This window comes from Aulonocara stuartgranti (assembly GCF_965226115.1).
Source record: "Aulonocara stuartgranti genome assembly, chromosome: 1".
NCBI lineage: Eukaryota > Metazoa > Chordata > Actinopteri > Cichliformes > Cichlidae > Aulonocara > Aulonocara stuartgranti.
The window spans coordinates 16,518,641-16,544,920 of record NC_138939.1 but is presented as its reverse complement, the minus strand read 5'-3'; the positions used below and the strand labels follow the sequence as shown (position 1 = coordinate 16,544,920).

General features: G+C 42.0%; 1 protein-coding gene across 9 annotated transcripts; it reads left to right on the top strand.

Moving 5' to 3' along the window:
* The first annotated feature begins 3,744 nt into the window (after positions 1–3,744).
* pax6b (paired box 6b) lies at positions 3,745–25,359 on the top strand. 9 transcript variants are annotated; one of them, XM_082529757.1, is made up of 15 exons: positions 3,781–3,946; positions 9,842–10,030; positions 12,694–12,767; positions 13,048–13,101; positions 13,981–14,004; positions 16,460–16,590; positions 16,892–16,927; positions 17,012–17,227; positions 17,596–17,761; positions 21,008–21,166; positions 21,470–21,552; positions 21,640–21,790; positions 22,364–22,476; positions 22,729–22,870; positions 23,580–25,359. In XM_082529757.1, the coding sequence occupies exons 4-15, from the start codon at positions 13,089–13,091 to the stop codon at positions 23,663–23,665; spliced, it is 1,320 nt and encodes a 439-aa protein (XP_082385883.1). In that variant the 5' UTR covers positions 3,781–3,946; positions 9,842–10,030; positions 12,694–12,767; positions 13,048–13,088; the 3' UTR covers positions 23,666–25,359. The 9 variants fall into 9 exon arrangements, with proteins under 9 accessions (XP_082385880.1, XP_082385878.1, XP_082385881.1 ...); XM_082529754.1 differs by lacking the exons at positions 3,781–3,946; positions 12,694–12,767 and adding an exon at positions 3,745–3,759; XM_082529752.1 differs by lacking the exon at positions 12,694–12,767 and having other exon boundaries at positions 3,780–3,946.
* The last annotated feature ends 921 nt before the right edge of the window (positions 25,360–26,280 follow it).

Below are 26,280 nucleotides of genomic sequence, written 5' to 3'. Positions count from 1 at the left end.
AAAATAATTTCCATCTACGAGGTCTGAATTTAAGTTAGAAACATGCTTTAAGGTTCTAATGACATAACATACTTAACAGGTCAAGAAATACCCAGTCAAGCCAACATGTTAGATCTTTGATTTATATTTGATCTATTAGCCAGGTAAATGTTGATGCGTACGAATCTGTTTTGTCATATTTAAGCTCTTCCCTCTCAGTGATTTTCTATTTTCCACACAAACATTTCTTCCAACAGTTACTAAGATAATCTTTGAAAAAAAGACCTTCATTGTGACTAAACTGGCCACATGTTGAAAAAGTCTTTTAATTATGTGCTTGGTCTAATTAGCTGTTGAAAATAACAACAAAATCCAAGGTCGAGTTGCTCTATTACCTACAAATCATAGGTTTTTTATATAGATAGTCCTGTTTGGTGGTTCTGAATCCATGCCAACACCCTTTAGCTGATGCGTAATTTACCTCGCCGTGCGTAATTAACTGAGTCGCCATCAGACCCCGGTACGTGTAACACTTTATTTTGAACGGCGCAATACGTTTCCATTAAACGTTATTAAAGCGCAGGGAGTGACGAGCTCTCATTTGTCTTGTCAGGACATCTGACAACCTCGTTAGCTCCCATTTTCCCCTGTCAGCTCACAGCGCGACACGGACACTGACTTCAGCCACTCCTGGCAAGTGAGTGATAAATGCGCCTACTCAGCCCTGCGCAAAACAGCAACATTATTGTTGCCAGCACGAAGCATCAGAATCAATCACAGTCAAGTCTGAGTGGCAGGTGTCAGTCTTAACACTTTGCTATTATTATTATTATTATTTTTAACTTCAGACCACTGTCAATCTTTAATCTAATTTAAAGGGTCACAGATTTGGGGGGCATAATATCGCCTCTTTGACTTCTCACTCCAGCCTAACTGACCATGAGTAGCCCACATTTAACGCTCCACACAGGCTGGAGGTTTCGCAAAATGAACTGTTATGAATATTTGTAAGCAAATGGATGATCTCGTTACTTCGCAAAAAAGGGGCAGAAGAACACTTAATGGCATTGAATCTTTCCGCTCCGTGCACTTTCAGATGCGATTGTAGATCGAAGTCAGACTTGTCACGTTGAGGCAAAGTGAATTCCTAACATCCAGGACGTGCCTGTCTACTCCGGACAAATTGCATCCAATCACCCCGGGGGAATTCGGCTAATGTCTCGATCCAGGGCCGGGGAGCATGGAGAGAAAACAAATCAAACTCTGCACACAGAGCGTGTAGGGCTTATTAAAACATTTCGCACAGGGGAAAGAAAGGACGAAACGAGGAATATGTGTCTGTACACGTGTATGCGTGCGTCGGCTGAGGGGGTGGGCTAATTATGATACATTATCTTTGGACATTGTAGTTTTTAATTGTAAATATCAGATGTGCAACCTAAGCATTTTCACACTACATGCCAGCTGTTTGAGTGGCGGAGAGCGCATGAACTGGGCCTGGCTGTTTAATCACTTCAGCAGGTTCGAGTGGTTGACTAACTTTGGTCTTATTTAAACTCATGTGGGCCTAGCAAGATATTCGTGACGCTAAATACAAACAATATGCTCTAAAAAAATCCTAAGGCTAAATGCACACGAAAGATTCTAACAAATTCTCGTTTGAAGCAAGTTTAAACGCGAGGTTCAAATAGAACTTACCTCCTTATCTCCATTGCAATTAATCCTAATTTAGATGGATGAAATGCCCCCCCTTTGAACGCAGCATCAGCTCTGCGTGCACCCTCTGCTTTCTGGTAACGTGCTCGGTCCCCTGGACATTTTTCTCTGTCTGCTACAGCGACAGTAAACAATAAGCTCATGAGGCGTAGGCTATGGCAACATAATGTTCTGCATGGCTACAGAAGGGAGGTCGATCATTACACAATTTGTTTTAAATTTGATCAGTCACAAAGAGATTGGCATCTCCCTGGAAAGCCCGGGCAGGGTTGAGTTACTGTAGCTTAAATCCAGGTTTCACTCGTGTTATCCTTACAGACCCCTTCACGTCAGCATCTTCACTGTAGGCCGAAATAATGTCAGGTATTTAACTTTGGCTAGAGTGTCCGTGGTTGTTAAATATGCAGTATAGGCGGAAAGACTGGGATCGCATGCAAATGTGGGTCGATATTTGCTATCATAAATATTTGATTTGCAAAATTGTTTCCCTACTGACATAAAAATTCAGAAACTGACAGTATGATTTTAATGTGTGTGTGTGTGTGGGGGGGGGGGGGGGGGGGGGGACAGAGAGAAAGAGGGGGAGAGGGAGAGAGAGAAAGGTTGGTTTGTGTAGCAGCGTGGTGACGGCAGAGGGAAAACCGGCTGGACAGATTTGCGTTTACGCCTGATCTGCTTCTGGAGAGCGGGGCTGTGTGGGAAGGGAAAGGGAGCACCTGGCTCGACCGCTGTATCCCATCTCGTTTTATTGACAGCCTGATAAGCAGGGACCAAGCCGTGCGGTTTCCAGCGCGGATGTCGAGCACCCTGCTGCGTTGCACAGTATCAAGGCCTCTTAATGGCTGTTCCTCTAAATAATGGCCCAAACACAGCCAGTCCTGACTGGCCCGTACCTGCGCTGCCCCGGTCTCTTCCTGAGAGACAAGCGGTGGCGCGGTTGCCCATTTACTCAGTCTTGTTCAAATTGACACAAACATCAGAGGTTGTGAAATAGGATTTGAGGCTTTTAGCCTGTCTTAGTAAAAGGGAAACTAAAGCCCCCATTATGAGTCACAGTGACAACTTTATAGGGCTGTAGAAATAAAAAGGTTTTAGCGCAGACTAAAACACTGGGATTGTCTACAAATATAAGTAATGTAATGACTCTTACAGCCGGAGTACGTCATAGGGAGCAGCCAGGGGGCATCTATAGACCCCGAGCGGGACTTTCCTGCATCCGTTCCCCCCACACCTGTTGCGCTCTGAGCATGCTCAGATTTAAGAACACAACAGTGTACTTGCTAATCTATTAATATTCATATGACCTATCTATGACCTAACACCAGCAACTGTTACAAGCAGTAACTGTTAATGGGGAATTTCAAAACTTGTTGTTAGGAACATGCATTTTTGTTACTTATAGCTTGTACATTCGAAAGCTGGAACAAATATGTAAATAGCGCCAAGACTCTTCACAGTTTCAGTGTAAGACCGGATGCTCGCTCAATCTCAGCCAATCCTCTTTATTCTTAAAATCAACGGGAACACATCCGAGTCATAAAAAAATTATTATTATTATTATTAATAATAATAATAATAATAATAATAATAATAATAATAATAATAATAATAATAATAATAATAATAATAATCATACAGTGCTTCGATCGGGTGATTTTGAGCGCAAACAGCTCAAACCTTTTAAACTATACGGCACGCTTCTTGCTGAAGTGCTCTCGAGCAAGTTTTCGGCTAAGTTCCATGAATAAATAAAACACGAACAGAAAGATAGAAATCAAACTTTGGATTGAAGATAAAGTGGATAACATTCACTAAGGTGATGATGTAAATAAAAATCAAATCAATTATCAATCGGGGAGCGAGCCCGCAGAGTGAATTGTTAGCTGTCCGCCCCTGCACACAGCCGACACACCGGGAAAGTAAACAGGCCGGTGTGCTCCACATGTTGGTTACCTTGCGCACCTCCCCATTCTGCGCTCAGCGTCCTGTCCAAGGCGTGACGTCGAGTCGTCGCTCCAGCCAATCACCGCCAACTTGAGGCTGATGCTGAAGGGAAAGTTGCTGGTAAGAGTCGCAGATTTTCCCCCCCTCTCACTGACATTTCAACTTCACGACGGATTCAAAGGTAGATAGATTTTCATCGGGACCTATAAGTTTCTGTTTCTGTGACACGGAGGAGAGATCCGGGGAGGGAAGAAGCGAGTTTATATGCACAGGATATCGGTCAGACGCCTCTGCTGCCTTTCTTCCGGTGAGTTTGGCTGGACTATAGCCTACTTTTAAATAGTCTCTTTTTAAAATTTAAATCTACTGTAACTTACACGATAAACCTCTGAGAATATTTACAGGGTATCCTTTCTGTATTTTTGTATTTTATTTCATTTTATTAAATCCTGAAAAAAAAACGCAGTTAAAAGCATGCAGACTGATTTCAATTCGGGCGCACTGGGAAAGTTGGGAAAATTATTGGTTAAGTGTTTGCACGTTGCTTTGTGTATTACAGAGTAGGAAAACACCAAAACAAAGTGGAAAACAATAAGCCCAGTTCGTTTTTGTTTTTTGTTTGTTTTTTTGTCATCTATCGCACACGCGCACACAACGTGTAATTAGCGATCTTCACACAGGAATTAAGCGCTCGTCATTTCTTTTAAAAAGCGGCTATTATTGTGCGAGTTACGCCTGGAGGGGAATTCAGCCTATACATCAGGAATGTGTACAGTGAGATCCATTCATCTATGCACGATCTATAAGCGCAATGGAAACGTCGATGTCCATCACCGGAAGATTTGATTCTGTGGGCTTTTTCATCAACATGACACGTCTGTGACATTTTGGAGAAACAGCGCGATATTTTGGTTGAAATGCTGTGAGTTAACGTTTAAAGTCAGAGGTACTGTTAAAGAACTATAACACTTTTAAAAAAAAAAGTTGTGAAAGCAAATTGCAAGCACGTGCTTCAAATCTTCAAAAACAACGAAGTGAAGTGACACGCGCGCCTTGGTGGTTTTCAGATTGATTTTGTTCGGAGGGCCCGGACCTGCTGTTTATGTTTGAGGTTATTACCATTTAATTTCTTCACACACCCCCTCGTCTAATTACGAGCTTTCAGTTGCATTATTATTTACACCCCTCACACATGTACTCATTTCCACACAGTATCTGGAAGTCTTTGGAAGCCTCGGGTCAAGGTTCTTGTATGTTTGGCTGCAGCGTGTCTTCCTGTCACACTGGCCGATCAGCGCTGTGACACCATTAGCCCCGGTGTTTATCACAGCCCTCAGCCTTTTGCTGAGGGCTTTAGCCTTTTGTGGACTGTACACATTCTGGGAACTACACAAGAACACGCCGTAGTCTTCACTGTGTCCCCACAAACTTTACAAATTGTTAGGTGGGGTTAAACTACACAGGATAAACTAAATAAAAACAACATTTACCTTAAACGATGTACAAAGCACTCCACACTGTGGAGGTGAATGTGACTAGAAAATGAAGCCATTAGATGAGCCACGAGGACGTTAACTGTAACAACATGCTTAAAAAAATAATAAAGAGCAGGGTTTGAGCGTGTTTGGCATCCCGACAGAGCAAGACGGGGGCCACCTTAGGAAGCTACATGCGGCTGCCCACTCCGTGATGGAGTTGCGTTTCTTTATGTTTACTCACTCTGATGAAAAATGAGTTGCCACTAATGGAGCTTCTGTTGCGGTACGCTCTCCACGTGCGCCACCACGCTTTCAAAACAGCAGATGGATAAATATCGGCGCAGAAGTCGAACAAGCAAGTGACTCTTTGATTATGGCTCATGAAAACAGAATAATACAATCGTAAACGCGCGGATGATTTATGCAAATAAACCGGCGACGTGCTCATGAGGAGAAATGTGACCGGTCGGCTCTGTCTGATGAATGACAGCTCAGAGCTTTGCAAGAATGCAGCTACACGTAAAAGTCGAAATTTTATACATCGGTGACAACAACAATAACAACAACAACAACAACAACAACAACAATAATAATAATAATAATAATTATTATTATTATTATTATTATTATTATTATCAACATTTACAATACTGCTTAAAAACACAAATGATAATCATTTAATTGAGAATTTCTATAATAATAAGATTATTTTAAAAAGAATAGTAGAACGTTTATAATAAAAGGTAAATTAAAGTACATTTGTTATATTCATAAATATTTCATTTATATTTATTTATAATAAATAACAAATTTATTGTATATAGAAAACTCATATTTATATAATTATTTGCTCACCAGTGAAAGTAGGTGTAATACAGTTCTGGGGCTTGTATGTGTACACCACTTAATATGTATTTAATTGTCTAAGAAAAAAAAATTCCCCTCCTATATTAGATACAATTTAAATACAGAAAATGAAGATGCACACCACACCAGGCTTTTTATTGTCTGAGTGAATCACCGTGTTTTCCAAGCGATTACTAACTCGAATCAATGCTGCAACAATATTTATAATAGAAAGCTCAATATATATATATATATATATATATATATATATATATATATATATATATATATATATATATATATATATATATATATATACACACACACATATACATATGTACATGTATATATAATTTTTTTTCCTAAGGTGAGTAAACTGTGACCTCCAGTGGAGGTCATCACACAGTTGTCAATTTTAAATAAATAATAAATCAAAGCAGGCTTTTAGGTGTGGGGGTCGTGTCCAAATATAGTGTCAAGTTGTGAAGTGAAAATGAGTTAAAATACTCTATCTTTCCTTCACCAAAACAAGGTTTTGTTTTTTCAGCTAGCTCTCTCTTTTTCTTTTCTTTCTTTTATTGTATTTAAAAGTTTCTGCAGGGGTACGAATACCACACTGCCTCAGGGGAAAATAGCGACGAGATTAGGCTTTCCTTTCAAGGCCTGTGACATTAGTTGCTGCTAATCCGAATTGGGCTAATTGCTTTCCCAACATCACCCTTAAAGACTTTTACAGCAATGCAATCTACCTTATAAAAAGATAAATGTACACATAAGAAATGTATATATTCATAGAGAGGTGCCGTTGACCGACTTGGCATATCACTTAGGTTTCTGAATAAAAAAATAAAAAAATAATAAATAGATGAAAAACCAAAAAGAAATATCTTGAGAATGGAGACAGCGAATTAGCTCTTGGAGCGGATTTACAGCTTAACCAAAGAAATCAATAACATGCTGGAGGTATTGTTTCCAAAGAAAACTACTTGACACACTCATCGGGGAATCCGTCTTTCTATGAAGGCAGGTTAGTGGTGTGAATTTTTGACAGCTGCAATCTGTGACAAGTGAGTAGCAATAACATTTGCACTACAAAGGTGCCTCACAAATACACTTATTCAAGCGTCTCACCAGAAAGAATTTAACATTTAGGCAAGATGTTGAATGTGTTTTCTCGCTCAGTACTGTTACACTGATTATGAGAAGATGACATTCTACTTTTGACAACTTCCCTGTCTTATTACTAGAAACCAGCAGCTGCTAAAAGTGGCACACATCCCGTGCACGCGCGGCTGACCGAGGCGTCCACGAGGACGCAAACTTTAGCGCAGAAAGTTTCACCTTGCGAGTATTCTTGCGTCAAAGAGTCAACAACCCACCATAGATTTTTTTTGTATTACACGTCGACTTTTAGTTTAATTCCTTTCAAATATCTTTTCTCAAATTAGCCACAACATAATCCATAAACCTGTGAACTTGAATTGCATTGATGTTTCATAATAACTGCTAATTGAAAGTTCCAACTTCGCCGTGTCCTTGATGTATTTTTTTACAGTAAATTATAACCAACACGAGGTCTCTCACTGCACAAACCCCTGTCAGGAGGGGCGACAGGGTTGGGTTGTGTGTGAGGGGGTGTTTGTGGTCTGATGCATTCTAATGGAGGGGTTCTTGACGTAAAAATGCTTGGGACCCCCCCTCCTCTCTTAACTGATATAAGCTGCGGCCATTCACGGTAGGCCTATAGGCTGAGCCACCAGTCTAAGTGAGTAGAAACAATGCAGGAAGGAGAAACAGATGAATGTGCTCGTTTAGTTTACGGGTTGTTTGATGAAGGAGTATTGGCCAAAGTGTTGTTCCTCACCGCGGGACCCTCAGTGACAGTTTGAGCCGGTCCTCTCAGCTCATTATCTCGCCGGCCCACTGAGGGCCCCATTCAAGCCGGGCAGTCCCTCTCCCCCTCCCCCCTGTCCCTTCTCTCTCTCTCTTCTCTCTCTCGCTCTCTCTCTCACCCTCTCTCTGGCAGCGTCGTTTGTCTACTCATTGAACCCGTAGTCAGGAATGCGATGGTTGTTAGGGAGCCCTCTTTCACCTCCGAAGTGTTTTATTGATGAGCTCGGACTTCTCCTACTTTTTCACATGTCAAAGAAAGTCAAGTGTAGGCCTCCACGACTTCATTTCACGGCCTCCCATCCCAATAAGAAGAAGAAGAAAAGGGAAAAGAAAACGCATTTCTCTCCCCCTCCCCCTGCTCATGTCTGTCCCTCTCCCGTCTCTCTCGCTCACTCTCTCCCTCTTTGCCCTTTCACGCACCCCCTTTTCTGCTTCTCCACTTTGGCTTCAGCATCCACACAAACCTCATTCTCTTCCCCTCGGTTTTCCTTTTTGGAATAAGCAACGGGGCTCCTCAGTGCTGAGACTGGTGCTGGCCAAAGCTGGGAGTGTACGCTCAAACACGGGCGCAGAGGGGGTTGATTTTGGGTGCGCTGAGGTGTGCGCTAATAGTCGGTCATTCAGCCGGCTCAGTTTGGGAGCGTGTGGCCATGGCTACGCACTCATTTGCTTTTACTTTATTTACGCGTGCTATTTGCTGTCAGGTCGCAGGAGTGACGTCGCCGTGCCTCGCAAATGTGTCCATAAAAAGCACCCGAGCCTGCCTAAAGGCCGGACTCTTTATGTACGGTGCTCTTGTTGACACGATGGGGGTGGTGGGGTGGGGTGGGCAGGGTGATACTCAAAAGAATCAACAAAAGCACGTGGTGGACATTTTTGGTTGCTTTGAGTGTGAGTGAAGGCCGGACAAGTGCAAAATGATTTTCAAAGTAAAACAACTTTCTTTTTCTTTTTTTGGTGGGGGTGATTAGATGATTTACTTTGGAGCTCAATCGCTGTGGTATAAGAGTTTAAAAGTGGTGGTTTTTCAAAGTAAAAGTTTTTAAACCTTCAAAGATGACTCCCAATTGCGGCACTTGCGCAGGTGCAACATCGCGCTACATTCAGTCCAGAAGGGAAAAAAGGGCGCTAAAAGTTTTACGCAGCGCGGATGTGCGTCTCTATAACGTTAATCGCATCTGTAGTGCATCGGCTGCTTCATAAAAGGCACGCTGCAGCTCTTTGTAATTTTAATTTGGTGTTACGAGCTCCAGCATTCCAAGTGTGCGCTGCTCCACTGCTAGTTTCCGTCCCCCCCACTACAACAGACACACACACCACCACCCACCGCCCTTGCGGCTCCAGCTAGCCTCAGGTTGGCGCTGAGCATGCCTGAGATTCCCTGTGCGGACCCAATTCAGCCTGGAAGAATAGAGCCTTCCGTCCAATGGGCATTTCCGAGGCACTTCCTTTGCAATAGGGCAATATTCAGCAAGTGAGCGCAGAGTATTTGCATGCGTGGGCTGATTAGTGGGTTGGGAAGACGCGACTCTCTCTTTCTCTCTCTCTCTCTTCCCCGCTTTCTCTCTCTCTCTCTCTCTCTTTCGCTTTGGCTCGGCCCCGTTTCCCGCTTTGGCTGTGGTGCAGGGGGAAGTGTTTATATGGGGGATGATGACAGAGGTCGGGTCGCGCTAATGGGCCAGTGAAGAGCGGCGGAGGGAGGCGAGGCGAGGCGCACACAGCAGACCAGGAACACATACATTAATACACTTGTTCCATCACCAATCAGCATAGGTGTGTTCATTCTCTTACCCCCACCTCCTCCTACCACCACTCACTCACTCTCCCTCCCTCTTCCCCTCCTTCCGCTCTCTCTCTCTCTCTCTCTTCCCCATCTCTCTCTTCCCGACTCTCTCATTCGCTCTCTCACACGCCAGCGCGCATCCTCGCCAAACTCCGTGCGTCCTGACATCTGAGTTCACTGTCAATCTCTGTCTCCTTCGCAGGGATATCCCCTTTGTCTCCGCCGAAGACCACTGGAAACTAAATTTTTTTTCTCTTCGAAACTTCCCGGGAGAGAGCGATCCTGGTCGCCGCTTTTTTCTCCCCCTTCTCTCTTTCTTTGGTGTGGACAACTAGGCTGCAGCCCATAGTTTACCCAGGACTTTGATAACGACGCAGGATGCCCCAAAAAGGTGAGATCCTGACTAAAAGTTTGTCTTGTTGCTGTTAAATTATGCATTATTATTTGTGATAGCCTAAATTATTATTATTATTATTATTATTATTATTATTATTATTATTATTATTATTATTATTATTATATCGGGTTTATTCGCGGCTGTAAGTGGAGGGTCAGTGTGAGGTAGAGAGTGTTTTATCGTTTGGACTGTGCAGCCTGGACTCCCTCAAAAGTGCGAACAGCCTTTTAGCGTCTCTGTCGGTTTTATCTGCTCGATTTTTGGTTGTTGGGTTTAAGCCCACGGATAGCTTGCTGCTTATTTATGACAGCAAAGAGTAAAAAGTCACGTTGGGCCAGGACAGTGATCATCGTGGAGAATGGGGCGCAATGACCCGTTGAGGAAAGGTGTCAGATTGATTCATGCAGGCGAGTCACCCAAGCGCCTTCTTAAAAAAAAAAGCCTTCATGAAGCACTTGCTGAGGAGGCCCGTGTTCAGCGTGTTTGTTTGTGTGCCGGGGATAACACAACTTTACTCCTTGTCTCTAATCTTCTCCGCTTTAATGACAGCGACTGAACTGCTTTTACATTTTAGCAGTCAAGCTGTGGAGTATTTTAAAATACTCAGATAAAGAGTCCTTGGCTGGCCTCAAATTTAAAAGTAAATGTCTCAAAAAAATTTAAAATTAATAAAAGACAAACCGAGAAACAAGCACAAATTGTTGATGCTTTGAAACTATTTTTTTAATCCACGTAAATAAGCAAAACCTATATTTTAGTGCAAAGCCTCTATTGTAATTTTAAATATAATTTTTAAAGAAAAAAATACATAAAATAATTACAATAAAACTGCAATGAAAGAATAAATCACTCTGTAGCTTTCTATGTTAACTTACTCCTTTACTCTTAAATCAGATTAAGCTCTAATGCAATAAATGCTTTCTGTGACATGTGACTTTTTAAAAAAAATTTTAATTCGCCTTCATGTGCATATTTTGTCTGTTAGCCAACAGCAGGGCCACTGTAGTTCAGGCCTACATGTTCTCCTTCCTTGTATGAATGTTGTGAGCGCAGGATCCAGCGGTCAGAATAAGCATGTTGAATTAACACATTGTTGTTGCGGATTACTAAAGGGAAAGAAATGCAGATTAGATCGCAGTTAACCTCAGGAACAACAACGTTTGAGCTTTCGACCTTAAATAAATGATTAACCACTTGGACCTTACAGGGCTATAAGCTACTGGCAGCAGTGTATTTGCAGGCTGAAGCCGGTCTCTTTTTATTTTTATTGTTATTATTATTATTTCACGCACACATACAGAGATATTCACACCTGCTAAAACCGCCGTGACATTAAGTCGCGGCTAATAAAAATATGTAGTATTATTTACAAGTTTCCCGTGTCTTTAAGATCAGTGGGTAACTCGGCCTATGCGGGCCAGTGTGAAGGAATCTGAATTTGATTAATGACCGAGCAGGCTATTTGTTACAACATGAAAGAAAGCTACACAATCTGAACGTAACGGCGTCCCTACGTGCATCTCACCGACTAGCCCGAGACTAAACACAATCTGTTAGACGTCGACATTACAGGCCATTTTACTCTGCACACAACACAACTTTGCACGGAGAGAGAAAATGAAAACTTCAGACTTCTCCCTCCGTGGCCCCCTTTTTATCTGTTCCCCCATTCAGAAGCTTCTTTAATGCATTTGTCTTTTCCAATTGAGCGCCCTACTGCGCTGTTGTGTCTTTAAAACCGCTTTACAACCCGCACCAGCAGCACAAAATAACCACCAAATATTTATAACAAGAAATTACTTTTCCAAAAAAAAAAAAAATCTTGTTCTATAAAAGCAGGGCAAACAAAACCCCACATTCACGCACTAGCGGCGCAGGGGTCACGGTCGTGTGTGTGTGTGTGTGTGTGTGTGTGTGTCTGCGTGTGTGAAAAAGAGAGAGTGCATGTGTTTGTGTGTATGTGTGAATGGTCCCGGAGGGGGTGGATGCATGCCTCCGGCTCTTTGTATTAATCTGAACTTGTTGGTGTGTTTAGAGGGGAAGCTGCGTGTTTCTAGTCGTGGAGGCCGAGTTTTCGCCCCGGGTTTGAGGTATACGGAGGCAGAAAAGGGGGTGCATTGTTGGGAGTCCAGCAGGCTTTGTACACCAGCTTTGTACCCCCTCCTGGTGTGGACTTTTGCGGATCAGTGAGGCGAGGTAGACAGCGTGTGTCACTGTACAGTTTCCACGACAGACTCCGCAAGAGGAAGGCTATCAAGTTTTAAAAACTACACTAAAGCCTCTTGCTGGGACGATGAGGAGCTGATTTCTTTATAAGAATTAACAAGAAAAAAAATGGGGGGGGGGGGGGGGGGGGCACACCAGGACTATTTTTTTAAAGAGACAATGCTGTAAAGGAGTTACAGGCCCAATATCACATCATGGCTAGGCTGTTAGCTGAGATTTATTGTGACAGGTGCTTTCGGAAACAGGCCTAACAGAGACGTGAAAATAACGAAGATGAATGTTGTCCCGCGTCGATTTTAATTGATTTGTTTGGCACCAAAATTTAGGTTATCTGTAAAAGTAGGGCAAAAAAATAAATAAATCTGAAAATACAGTAAGTACATCAGTGTAGCTGTGGCTGTGCTAATGTGTTGTTTTGCTTTGTCCTATAGGGAGACATTAAGTAGTGAAAACGGCAGATGATTGACTAAATTGTTATAGCGTGGACAGTCAACTCTGTTTCCAGGCAAGTTTAATTAAAATACATACATACACTCAGGATGTTTTTATTTAAAAAACAAAACAAAATCATAATTATGGATCAGTAAATGTTTAAGAACCAGATCCGCAATTAAAAAAAAATAAAATTTAAATCGGACGACATGAGAAACTTTTTTTTTGTTGTTCAAAGAAATGTTGCAAATTATTTGACACCTTAAAACAATAATAATAATAGTAAAACAGATCTGTACACCAGTTTTCTGATTTGCTGCTAACCACTTTTGTTATTTCCTTGTGACGCTTAGAATACCACAACCAAGCCACGTGGGAGTCTGGCGTAGCTTCAATGATGCAGAACAGTAAGTTGTTTTCTATATATTTTAGTTTGAAACTTTTGATTACAGCCGCAATGTGGTTGCATGGAAGCAACACCCACTGACATTTTTCTATTTATAATTTTATCTTTTATATTTATTTATTGCACTGCTTGTTAACATACATTTCAGAAACACTATTTTTTTAAATTTGATTTTTTTTTAAAGAGGGCAGATGCATGTGCAGCCATACATTTTCAGGATTTTTTAAGAGCAGGGATGATAATATTTTTAAGTTATTTGATGGCGCTTTCATTGCTGTTAATTTATTATTATCTCCCTCCCAAATGATAGGTAGGCAAGTTATTATTGAACAAGTTAATCACACGTCGTCCTTCCTTCTCCAGGGAGAGAGAGAAAGAGAGAGAGAGAGAGAAGGGGGGATTAGAGGGGGGTGCTGGGTTGAGAGGGAGATTTTTGTTTCTGCTTGAGTTGGTATTAAATAATTGCACAGCCGTCTGCATTAGCGTTAGAGCTGGCTGCCAGGCTGCATACAAGATTAGCTGCGTAGAGAAGAGTCCTGCATGAAACATGAGGGAATAGCAATAATATCTTATGTAGATTAGTCCATATTCTTCACGGACAGACAGCATGAACTAGAAAGAAAATGCTCATATTATAACCACAGGCCTCACTGTTAGGTGCAGGCTGAACTCAGAGAGGAAGATAAATATTAACAACCATATTGTCGTGGGTGCCAATCAAAAAAAAAAAAACCAACCCAAAACATGGTAGATGAAGTTGCTTATAGGCCTCATGTGTTTAAAGTGGCCTCTTGCAGATGAATGATTTGTCTTGTTCCTGGTGTGTGTTGAAACCAAAAAGGATAAACATGAAACATTTTCTCTCTTGCTGCTGGACAAGAGGTGTATGACATCTGTGATGAAGGTGTGTGGAATAATTTTATTATATTATTCTCCATATACCTTGATGACGTGTCTGTGCTGTAACCTGTGCGCATTAGTCCGAGTATGTTTGAATCCAATGTTGGACCACGTGAGAGGTGGACTGTTTTATGTGTAGAGAGCTGTGATTCATAAGAAAGCGCTGCGGGGAAAAAAACCCCCAAAAACACGAGTGGCTTACTTTTGTTTTTCTCCTACTAGATTTTTTTTTCTTACGTTAAATGGCACAGCAATGTGATTTCTTTCTTTTAATCTTATCAGTTGTCAGTTATAGAGATGACAGAGCCTTAACAAACCTGTGTACAATACCCACTGGATTGATGTTAATAGGATGCTCCCCTGGCTTGGCGTGTGATGTCTGGTGCGAATTGCCGAGGAGATATCATTGGGCCCGGCCCTTTGGGTTGTCTAAAGGTCGCGACGGCCTCGCTGGCTTTTGTGCTAATAACTCCTGGGTGTATATAGTGGGGAGCGTCCAAATTGACACCATATGTTTTCCTATTAGTCGACTTGCAATAGAATACAAGGCGCATAATCAGCGCCAGCGGGCGAGATCGACTCCGGGCACTTGAGGGAATTGTGCCATGATTAAGACTTAACCTTAGGAGAGTTTGATTTTTATGTGATGTCGTTATCTGACGGGTTTTATCGATCCGGAGGATTTATATGATGGTTATAAACCAGAGGTGACGGAGCAACCCTGGAGAACCCGCAGAGCAGGGCTGCTTAATGTGGGTAGGCCAATTTCAGCGTAAGAAGTCTATTAATTCCACTTAATCCTGGAATTACCAAAGAGCAGGAGGGGATGATAATGGATTTACTATCAATCAGATCCACGCAGGAAGATTATAACACATAGCGGCCAAAAGGGATATGATGCTCAGTTAAACAGGTTTATTCTCACTCAAGTAGCTATAAACAGGCCCGATCCCCCTATTTTTAATTTTCTTTCTTTCTTTTGTGTCATCTATATAAAATAAAGTCCGCATTTAAAGCCAACTCCTATGGCACATTTCAGCAAGAAGACGCCAACCGATTCCACACAACAGGACTGCGGTGGCTGTGAGCATTTGTTGTCAAATACAAACAAGGGGGGGAAAAACTGCATGTCACTTTTAATATGTTAAGAATCCAGGCGCGCCCTCGTTTGTGTGACCGCGCGTAGCCCCTGGCCACCTTAAAAACGAAGTCTCCCTCGGAGGGTAAACGAGTAGCGTCCAATTTTGTCTGAGTGATATCCAAATGCAGACAGAAAGGGTCGTTTTATCATGCTACTATTTGTCGTGACGATGCGATTTTCAAAAGCAGAGCGGTGTCATAAAGTGACATGCCTGCCACAAGTGCTCCAACTGATCTTTTCAATTAGCCTCCCATGCATGATCCGAGGCGACTTCCGCCTATTTCCAGAAATTAAGCTCAAACTTGACGTGCAGCTAGCTTTATTTTAAAGACAAATGTCAGGCAGGCTCATCATATTTTCCCCCTCTTCTATATTTGGAGCTTATTTATTGCTAAGGAGCCTCTGCTCCCGGAGTCAATGTACCGGGCGGCAGCGCAGGGGAAGGGAGCGGAGAAACAGAGAGCAGCTCAGGCACTCCGGGGAGTCAGCTCTCCCTTTTGGCTTCAGGTTTGCGGGCTTTTTCTGTGCTTTAGAGCGATTCCATACAATAATTTAAGGATAATTTCTAAATATCACTAAATTTTTTAGACAATAAGCAAAAATAAAACCTCATATTTTAAAGCTAAAATCTTATTGTTTCCTTGTCTTTTTGATGCGTAATTATGGCATGTTTTTCTTTATAAAGGATTGTCATGGGAAGGATTTTAGCGATTTAATATCGTTTTTCCTACAAGATACTTTTGAATTGATGCTAATTTAACACATTATTGTAGTGGAGTGTTTATGGGATCGTCGGTGTGGCTGGTTATTGTTTTAAAGCACTGTTTGTGAGAGAGGTGCAGGTCTTGGTGATGGGAGTGGATAACGGTGCGGGTGTTTTAAAGCCCAAGTTTGCCGGTTTGCTACAGGATTGGATGAGTTTTTTCTGACCAGATCATCGACTGAGCTGTAAAATTACTATGAGGAAAAAATTCTATATTTTTTTTATTCGGTGTATGTCGTGCTGCTGTGGTTTGATCAATGTTTTTGCATGTGTTACTAAATAGCTGATGATGCGCCGAACCTCACAACAGCTTAAAAAAAGATTTCTGGAGTGCACTCCGGTTTAAGATATTTTTATAAAATCGTGTGAGAGTTTATTGTGAAACTTCTCTATTGCTGTGTGCTCTGCATCATATCACATTGCATCTATAACTCGATTATTCTGAACGCTTAAATCATTCTGCTCACCATTACTTGGAAGCCGTTAGCTTTATCATATATTTCAAGAGGAGCTGCGACATGATTTGATGACTCCGGTGCTTTTGTCTCCATGTAGGTCACAGTGGCGTAAACCAGCTTGGTGGTGTGTTTGTTAATGGCAGACCGCTGCCGGATTCCACCAGGCAGAAAATAGTTGAACTTGCTCACAGTGGTGCTCGACCTTGCGACATCTCCAGGATACTCCAGGTGACAATCCCACTCCTTTTTATGAACAGAAAACGCCTTCATAGAGACGTTGGTCTCAGTGAATACAAGGAAATTAATAATAATATCCAAAAGCAAAAATATTGAAAACAAACCGATTTGAATTTTCAATTAAAGCCAGGTTTCCAGTAGCAGTTCACGACCGCTTTAAGCCAGTAAAACCACTTATTACTTTGCAATTAAAGGAATGTTTTAAGGACAACAAACGGAAAAGTAATCTGCCTGCTGTTGTAAAGAATAAATGCCTAATATATCATTCAAGGCATATTTTCTGTATTTATAGACCCATGATGAAGTCCAAGTGCTGGACAGTGAAAAGGTGATAATTATTTGAGCCATCTTAGCAATTCCGTTCATAGTCGTAAATAATGTATGTGAATTGTGTCTTTTGTTTCCCGTCCAGGTATCCAACGGCTGTGTGAGCAAGATCCTTGGTAGATATTATGAAACAGGCTCCATAAGACCGAGAGCAATAGGCGGCAGCAAGCCCAGGGTCGCCACTCCAGAGGTGGTCGCGAAAATCGCGCAGTACAAGCGGGAGTGTCCGTCTATCTTTGCGTGGGAGATCCGTGACAGACTTCTGTCGGAGGGGATCTGCACCAACGACAATATACCCAGTGTAAGTGTATTGACTGTAAGTTGTGTGCATGATTTAATTTGCCACATGAAATGACTTTTTTCTCATGCACTGGAGGAAAAGGAGAAGGGCATCCAACCATTCAGTCTTATTAAGTGCACTGCGATTCAAAGCGTGGGGCACACATTACTGCGTATGTGATCAGCCAAACATACGCTCGGTTTTGATGGGGCTCGTTGTTCATTTGTGCGCTTTGCCAGAAACATCTTCCTGTACATATTTATTATGATTATAATGCTCGCGTTATGCGTGTAAGAACACGTGTTTTGCCCGCACGAGCAGAGACGTGCCGATGCTGCGCTCCATCCAATCCTAATCCAGACTTTTATCATATGTAATTTGTCATTCAGGTGTCATCAATAAACAGAGTCCTCCGCAACCTGGCTAGTGAAAAGCAACAGATGGGCGCAGATGGCATGTATGACAAGCTGAGAATGCTCAACGGTCAGACAGGAACTTGGGGGACCCGGCCCGGCTGGTACCCCGGAACATCAGTGCCAGGGCAGCCCAACCAAGGTGAGCCTCATTGTCATGCAGTAGCAATAAAGACACCTTGACGCACGCACAGTTGTGAGGTTCTCTACCAAAAAAGAAGTATACATCCGGGTGGTGTGCTGACACGCAGTAACATTTATGGTCACCCACAAAAGCATCTGATTTGAATTCAATGCATTAGGTTTAAAGTGAACTTAGTGAGGTCACCACAAGTTGCCATGTATGAATATGAATAGGTTTACGGCCTACTCTTCCGGTGATTCCGACCCGTGGCTGTTTGCAGGAAGGTATTGTATGGTCATGCTTTTGATGCTCTGAACAAGACTGAAAATGTAAAACTAGTCGATCAGAGGAAGCCATAGGCCATGCATGCATTCTGAATGTCTCCACTGTCCCAGACATGGATGTGCGTGACAGAAGCTTGTCCTTTCAGCAGAGGTGTCCATCCAACAGCCTGCATTTTCCTCCCCGATGGGGAGGCAGGGAGCCGGGGGAGAGCTGTGTGCGGCGATGTTAGCACAAAGGAATGCTTTTCCTTCACACGCAATGATTAGTTATGGGAACAGTCCTCACTACGTGTAATTGCTCATTAGAGAGGGCTTTGTCTCTCATTATGGCAACATGCAGGAGTGTGGAGATGGTGAGGCTGCTGTGGAAATGTTCCACTTCAGAGGGTTTCCTGACGGCCCACTGCAGGCCAAATACAGAGCAGCTTTTCTTATAAGAAACTACAACTTTGCAGGCAGGAGTTTGCGATCACGGTTTATTTGCACATGTAAAGCGGAAATGCAAGGGTTGGAATTAAGTCCGACAAGATTTAATAAATTAACTAAAAAAACAAAAACAAATTAGCATTTGTGTGACGGCAACTAGTCACGTGGGGCTGTCAACGAGCAGTAAAGCGGGAAAGATCATATTCATGGCTAAAATAATTCATTTAATGATGAAGCTATAACGGCTAATTTAAATAATAATAATAATAATAATAATAATAATAATAATAATAATAATTATTATTATTATTATTATTATTATTATTAGATGTAACTATTTAATGTTAGGTATTTAATTATAATAATGATCATCATTTTCATCTGTTGTATATATTGTTTTGCAACCTAGATTTAAAAAAAATCTCCAGAAATAAAACATATAATAATAATAACAATGATATAAAAATCTAAATATAACAAAGTTGTGTTTGATTAAGTATTTGGGTAAAACAGTTGTTTCAAGGGAACGAAAATGTGTTTTCAATCAGACAGCCGAGTAAGCACATATAATGGCTACATGGAGAGTGACAGGGCCCCAAAAGAAGACAACTCTATCCAAAGAGAAACGAATAAAACTCCACACCGATGCTGTCTTTCATCTCTTTCTCATGCTCAGTCGCTGGCTATATGGCTCTAAATCCCGTCTATAGGATTTAGTCTCTCACTTTCTCTTTCAGTTTTAAGCGGTTTCTCAAGAGTGTTTTGATCCAGTCTCAGCAGCTGAAAGGTGCCGCAATTGGTTCGGTATCTCTTTTTTTTGCTGCTTTTCCGCCTCACTGGCTGAGACATCGTGATACTAAAGAATGAGTTTATTTCCCAGCGCTTTTATAAAGAAAACAAATCCCATCCTAGCGTCAGTGGGTCTGGCGCATGGATAATAGCTGCACATTCACTCCTTTTTATAGATTATCCGGAGTGAAGAAACAAATAGCGTGGATACAAACTATTGGCCTATAGAAGAATACTTTGGCTATTATGCAGCAATGGAAATTGTCAAGAAATGTGTCCCATCAGGTTTCCTTCACTGAACAAAAACGGACACATATAGACACACTAAATGTGTTTGGAGGCCTGCGTGATGCAGGGAGAATTTGCACGCAGCGGAACTATGAGGAAATGTGTAATTTGGTTTATTTTTCTATGAGGCAAACACGTGTTTTATTTTGTGCTATCGCTCTATAGTTCATAGAAACACATTAAGTAATTGGCTGATCTTATAATCCACGTAGGTGAACAGTTACTCGGCCTTTTTTGCACCTTTTCCCCAGTTTTGCAACAACCTGGAGTACAGGGCTCCAGCTGCTCGGCTCTGGGTTTTTTAGAACACAAATAAAATTTGCTCTGAAAAAGAAAATGCTGAAATGCCACTTCGTGGCCCCAGAGCGCCATCGTTGAGATATTACATAAACCTCTATCAACGCACCCGCTGCTTAATTTCGCATTAACTTCTTGGTGTGGTAATGATGTCCAACAACAAGACAGACATTAGTCGATAAGCCTCGCCCTGCGAGTGAAGGGGCCTTCAGGCCCACCGCGGACAAACAGCAGCAGTGAATAGATTGGCCTTATTTTGGTTGTTCAGGGGGTTGCATGCTCTCTCCTCACTCATTTGTTTCCAATTGAAGACAGAAATCCTGACTGGCGTGTAGCTGGCCGGGGGACGTGATTAATGATGGTAGTGGATAAGGGTTAACACACTGGACTCAAAGCTCTGTTGACTGGGATCCTCGTGCGCACAATGCCAAAGTACTATAGCCTGTGTGCCTCCAGAGAGAGGGGATCCTTTTGTCATCTCCTCCAAAAGCTCCCCTCCACACACACACACACCCACCCCCATCCCATCCCATCCCATATATTACACCCACCGAGGGCTCACTGCTCGTCCCTGGCTGTGTCCATAGTTTAATGGTTTCCCTTACTCCTGAAGGCATTGTATCATTCTGAAAAGCGTCTTCTTCTATTCAAAAGTTGGTGGTCACCTCAATGGCCATACCAACGCCCATATGGGAACGGCCATTGAGGCACTGCTCTGTCCTGGAGGAAAAAGGGAGGGGGTTTTGGAGCTGTGTAGAGAGTTTGGGTTTTAAATACATTTCATAGGCTCTGAAAAGAGGCTCAGCACATCTTGTCACATTTCTCTTAACCTTTTGAGAACACACGCCATTGTTGGGACACGATAAGTACGCGGAGCTTTCCCCTTAGCCAGCCTGTTTTTCCCACAATATTTTATCAACAGTTTAACCACGAAGCCGGTTTGATGTTGTTCCTTTTTCACGCAGCCAGTCGTCTGTAAAGTGGCAAACATTAGGAAGAAATTGCAATAATTCCTCCAATTTTGAAACAAATTAACCATGATGGGTGCTTTAATTAATGATGTACCACCGAGGTCTGTACAATTAGCGCTAGGCTGATACAACACGAGCCCCGATAATTAATTATTCAATTAAGCTTAAGTGAATGTATATTTCCATTAATTTCTCTCTCCTTTTTTTAGATGGCTGCCAACAACAGGACGGTGCAGGAGAAAACACAAACTCCATCAGCTCGAACGGGGAGGATTCAGAGGAGACACAGATGCGTCTGCAGCTCAAGAGGAAACTACAGAGAAATCGCACATCCTTCACACAGGAGCAAATCGAAGCACTGGAAAAAGGTCAAATATGCAGTGGATAATTTGTATAATTCGTTTTAAACACCCAGACTAATGTTTCATCGATAACACAATACAAACATTTTGGTTATTGTAAGCAAATTCAAAGAAAACGCAAACTGCGTGAGGGACTACATTTCTTCATTACACTGCGTTAAATAAGAAGCCTAATTAAAAACCTAATGTTTTGGATCCAGGGCGAAAGACACGCAATTGTTTCACTAATAGCTCTGAATAAAATTAACTGCCCTTGACCTAATCTTATATTTACTAACACTTATACCTGTGTGATTAATCCCACTGCAGAATTTGAAAGAACTCATTATCCAGATGTTTTCGCGCGAGAAAGACTAGCAGCGAAAATCGACCTGCCCGAGGCAAGAATACAAGTGAGTGATCGCAACTTTTATGAGCACGTTTAAAAGAGGTTTTAAACTTGAAGCTAAAATTATGCTTTTCCCATCCTTCATCTGCAGGTATGGTTCTCAAATAGGAGAGCAAAGTGGAGGCGAGAGGAGAAGCTGCGGAATCAGCGCCGGCAGGCCAATAACTCCTCAAGTCACATTCCCATCAGCAGCAGTTTCGGCACCAGCGTCTACCAGGCCATTCCACAGCCCACCACACCGGGTAGGTCAACCTAATCAGAGATATTACTTTGACCATATGCCCAGTAAGGTAAAATAATACTTAAATTTAATTTTTCAACTGAAATTATTAAAAGTGCAGTCCTACTTCACACACGCTGCACAAGCACACACTACTTTGTTAAAAAAAATTTAATGCATTAATACTGTGATGGGTTCCATAGGCTCAGTGGGTTAAATATTTACTAAACAGTATCATGCCACAACCTGCGGATTCATATAAAAAGGGCAAAGGAGGCCTCGGTGGCTGTGCGCTCTAGTTCGCATGAAGAAGCGCCGTTGCTTCCCTTTGATGGATGATTGAGCAAAACTTCTCAGCTGACTATCTGAGCAATTACCGAATCAGGCACGAGGGTACACCGGCAGAGCTGAAGCTCGTGAAGTCAATCACCTGAGGCTCTCGCTGTAGAGCTATCTGTCCGGGCCCATCAGCCTGTCAAATAAGGCGTCACCTTCCGCACGCACTGCTTAACGCTAATGAGATGACTTCTCTCACCGGAGCTCAGTGTGTGTGAGATTTCTGCGGTTTCAAGCGAGTTTTCATTTTCATCCACAGTGTCTTTCACCTCGGGGTCAATGCTGGGTAGACCTGACACCGCACTCACAAACACCTACAGTGCGCTGCCGCCGATGCCCAGCTTCACCATGGCAAACAATCTACCTATGCAAGTAAGTCAAATACTCTGCATACATTACATACGAGTGCTTAAATAAAATGAATTTAAAGCTGGGTTTTTACAGTGACTGGTGTGACTATAAGAGTGGCAAAAAAAAGTACAAAATTACATAGGCCTGCATACTGTAACTAAAGGATTCGTGAAATAATTTGATAGTGTTAAAAGCAGACAAACTAGATTACAGACTACTGAGCTGCAAATTATGGTTGGCTAAGCTAATGTAACATTCTCTCCTCATTTTTAGCCCAGCCAGACCTCCTCTTATTCCTGCATGCTGCCTACCAGTCCGCCTGTGAACGGGCGGAGCTACGAAACATACACGCCCCCTCATATGCAGGCACATATGAACAGCCAATCTATGACCACTTCTGGTACCACCTCAACAGGTAGGCAGAAAATTTCACTTTTTTAATTTTTTATTTTTAAAGCAGCCTGCTTGGGAGTTAAAAAAGCAAACACTGCACTCTTTGAAATATCTGCCACCTTTCCAGTAATCAGGGGATACTACAGAGTCATGTCTGATTCATGATCTGTCATCCCAAGTTTCCTTTTCCTTTGGTTTAAATGTCTGAGGATCTATATCTCTACATCGCACATCATTTTTCTCTCCGCAGTTGCATGAACGAGGCTCATTTCTTTGCCACTCTGGGCCATCATGTCAACCCCACTACTCCAGCCCATAGTTTAGTTCCACCCCATTAGGATGTTACTGAGAGCCATATATACCGGTTATAGTCATGAAGAGTTAATCATGCATAACCACATTTCCTCTGTGCTAAATTGCTAATTAATTTGATTCATTTGCTGTTGTATTCTCTCTGCTTAAATGCCATTGCCAAAGCCTCAATTTATCGAGCTTGCAAGCATTTTACCGAGCCACCACGTGCAGAGCTTTGTGACTCATTGCAGGCCCATGCTCATCTACCTATTTGCAAGCATTTAAAGCACAATGCTCTGTTAGTTAACTGTCGTACTAACTGTGCATGGTAAACCTGCTCATCTAATTTTAGCATTTAGACAGCTTTTTTTTTTTTTTTTTAAACTTCCTTACGTGTTTCCAATCTGACATCAATCTTTCTCTCTTTGTCTTCACAGGACTCATCTCTCCTGGAGTGTCTGTCCCAGTCCAAGTCCCAGGAAGCGAGCCTGACATGTCTCAGTACTGGTCAAGACTACAGTAGAGAGAAGAGCTACTTCACCCTGTAACCACCCACTCCACCATCGCCCTCCGGCAGTGTTCCTCACACATACACGGCACAGGAGAGTAAAGAAGGCGAGAGAGGGTTGAAAGGAGGCAACAGACAGAAGAGGAGGGGAAAAAAAAGAGAGCTAAAGGGACTCTGGGAGAGCCTTTGGGACGTCTGGGCTTTGTTTTTCCAGTGGGACAGTGTGCTGTTATGTAGCTCTAGGCACATTCAAACGAGGACTTGGAAGAGTGAACAACGATGGAAAGATGGGGGGGGGGGGAATGGACCTCTGTAAAGTGCCCGGTGTTAAATTTATATGGAACAAAAACTTCTTATCTGTTTTTTTTTTTCTATTTCCAACTTCAGTCATTGTTTCCTTTTGTTCTCTGGTGTGTTTGTAAATGGCCATTTGTATGTTAATATGAAAAACCAAGATCAAGTACTGATAGATGGACTGCTAGAAAACCATGTTGGTCTTGCGTTTGTTTGAGAGAGGAGAACCTGAGAGATTCTGCCATGACTATCTTTTAATCTGCTTATATCAAGACTTTCTACCAGCCTTTGCATGGTCTCTGGACGCTGTTGCATATCATTAAAGACGAAAAGCTGGAGGGAAGACTCTTACTGTGTCAAAGAAAAAAACACAAAAGAAGCAACAACTATTTATTGGTCTTATTTCTTGCGAATGGATATTTTAGCAGAGGAAACTCAAACTCGATCCACCCACTGAGGCTGTGGTCTTGGCTCCTCTGACGTGAGCCTGCATTTGCTGGCTTATTAGACATGGATCACTATGAACAGCTTCAAGTGTGCAAAGAAGGTGCGACACGCAACCCAACTCGGACCCTTTTGCTTTGGTGGTTGGATTGACACTTGATTACCACGAAGAACGTTAAATGTGGAAAACACGGGTGCAAAAAAACCCTGTAGTCTGTAAATGGTAGACTGCATCTTCGATATAATCCAGTTTGTTTATGTCAAAATGTAAAGTACTTGTCTTCCCTAGAAATCTTCCAGAAAGATTTCACCAATAAAAGTTGATTTCATTTATCCCCCTCCCCCCCCAGAATATTCTATAAATGTTCCATGCATCATAAAATACATTTTCTTTAGGGTCAGGTACAATTTGTCTCTTAGGTATAGTTGTATTATAGTGTCCTATGGTCAAAAAAAAAAATGTGCAACTAGAAATATTTAATTCCTATAATTATGATTAAACATTGCTTGACAGAGTTTTAAACTTAAGTGTTTGGCAGTTGTTTACAAGTACATATCAGATTTAATCATTGTTGATTGTAAAACAGACCAAAGCCTTTGTATTTCATCTAGTACACAATGTTTTTTTAAAAAAAGATATTAGTCTTGTGTTGCAAAATTTTGTAAACACGTTCTGTTCAACTATATTGGCTTCGAGTTCGTAAGACTGCAGTCGAAACCCGCAGTCCTTATTTATAATTGAAGACCATGGGAGGGTTTTTCTAGCATCATCTGTCATGCTCTTTTGAGTTTTGCATTTTTATTTCAGTGTGTACGTAGAACATGGACACATACTGGGTTTACGTCTGAGCATTGCTTCTGAGATAAAACGTCTACACGCTGTCTCTTAAATATTTCAATTTAATTTTATTTAAAATGGAGCTTTCTAAATGTATTTTGTGAAAACTATAAAAAACATTTTGTACAGTAAAATTGTGTCTTAAAGAAAGCCTTTTTGCCTGGTTAATGCTGTGTCAGCTTTTACTGAGCAAGGAGAAACTCTGTTGTTTTTTTTTTTTTGCATCGTCGCTGCTAAAGTGAACAACTCTAACACGGGCCGGTGCCAGTGCGACAGCTTGTGGTGAACGTAACACGTTCGATTCCTTCCCAACAAAGGCGTCCAAAATAAAAAAAACACATTCCTGATGTGTGGGGCCGAACCAAGTCGACACAGACCACACAATGAGAAAGGTCAAGCAATTCAACGTCCCTTGCTCTTGTTTTAGTAGAGTTACGATGGTATGGAAAAAGAAAAAAAAATACAGGACCGATGACGGGACCAATGAGGAAAAGGAGGGAGCAGAGAAGAGAAAGGGGGGAAAAAAGTCATGAAATAAAGCAGTCAGTGCCTAGAGCGAGGTGGAGGAGCGATTGTGTGGCAGAGTGAGTTATTTTGCTTCACTTGCTGCCTCAGCAGGGGGTGGGGGGCTTGTGTGTGTATGTGTATGGATTTAAAGGGGTATGGAGGGGGAGAGAGAGAGAGCGAGAGTAACCATCTAAAAGGAAAAGTTATCCATGAGAGAGTGAGGTCAGGTAAGATTCACTCAGCATGTACCAGCTCCGAACATCCTGCTAAATTGATCAACTTCATGTAGATGTCTCACTCGATATTAAATAGTTCAGTTAGAAGTTTGCAGGATTGGAGGTTAATCAGATTTTTAAGAGGATTTTTTTTTTCTTGGACTAAAGCAATTTCTCTGTTCATTTAATCCAGTTTATCACACAAATGGAGGAAGTCTGTTTCGGGAGCACGAGGAGGGGAAGACGGAGCGGACTCGATGACTGCGGCAAGACAGAAGAGGAACATTAATAATTACAGAGAGATTCAAAATGCAAGAAAGACTGCAATTAGT

Bases quoted from the DNA above. Each gene is read 5' to 3' on its own strand.
- pax6b (XM_082529754.1), top strand. The intron at 14,005-16,459 runs GTGTGTGGAATA...GTCTCCATGTAG, and splicing joins GTATGACATCTGTGATGAAG to GTCACAGTGGCGTAAACCAG. The intron at 22,477-22,728 runs GTAAGTCAAATA...CCTCATTTTTAG, and splicing joins CAAACAATCTACCTATGCAA to CCCAGCCAGACCTCCTCTTA.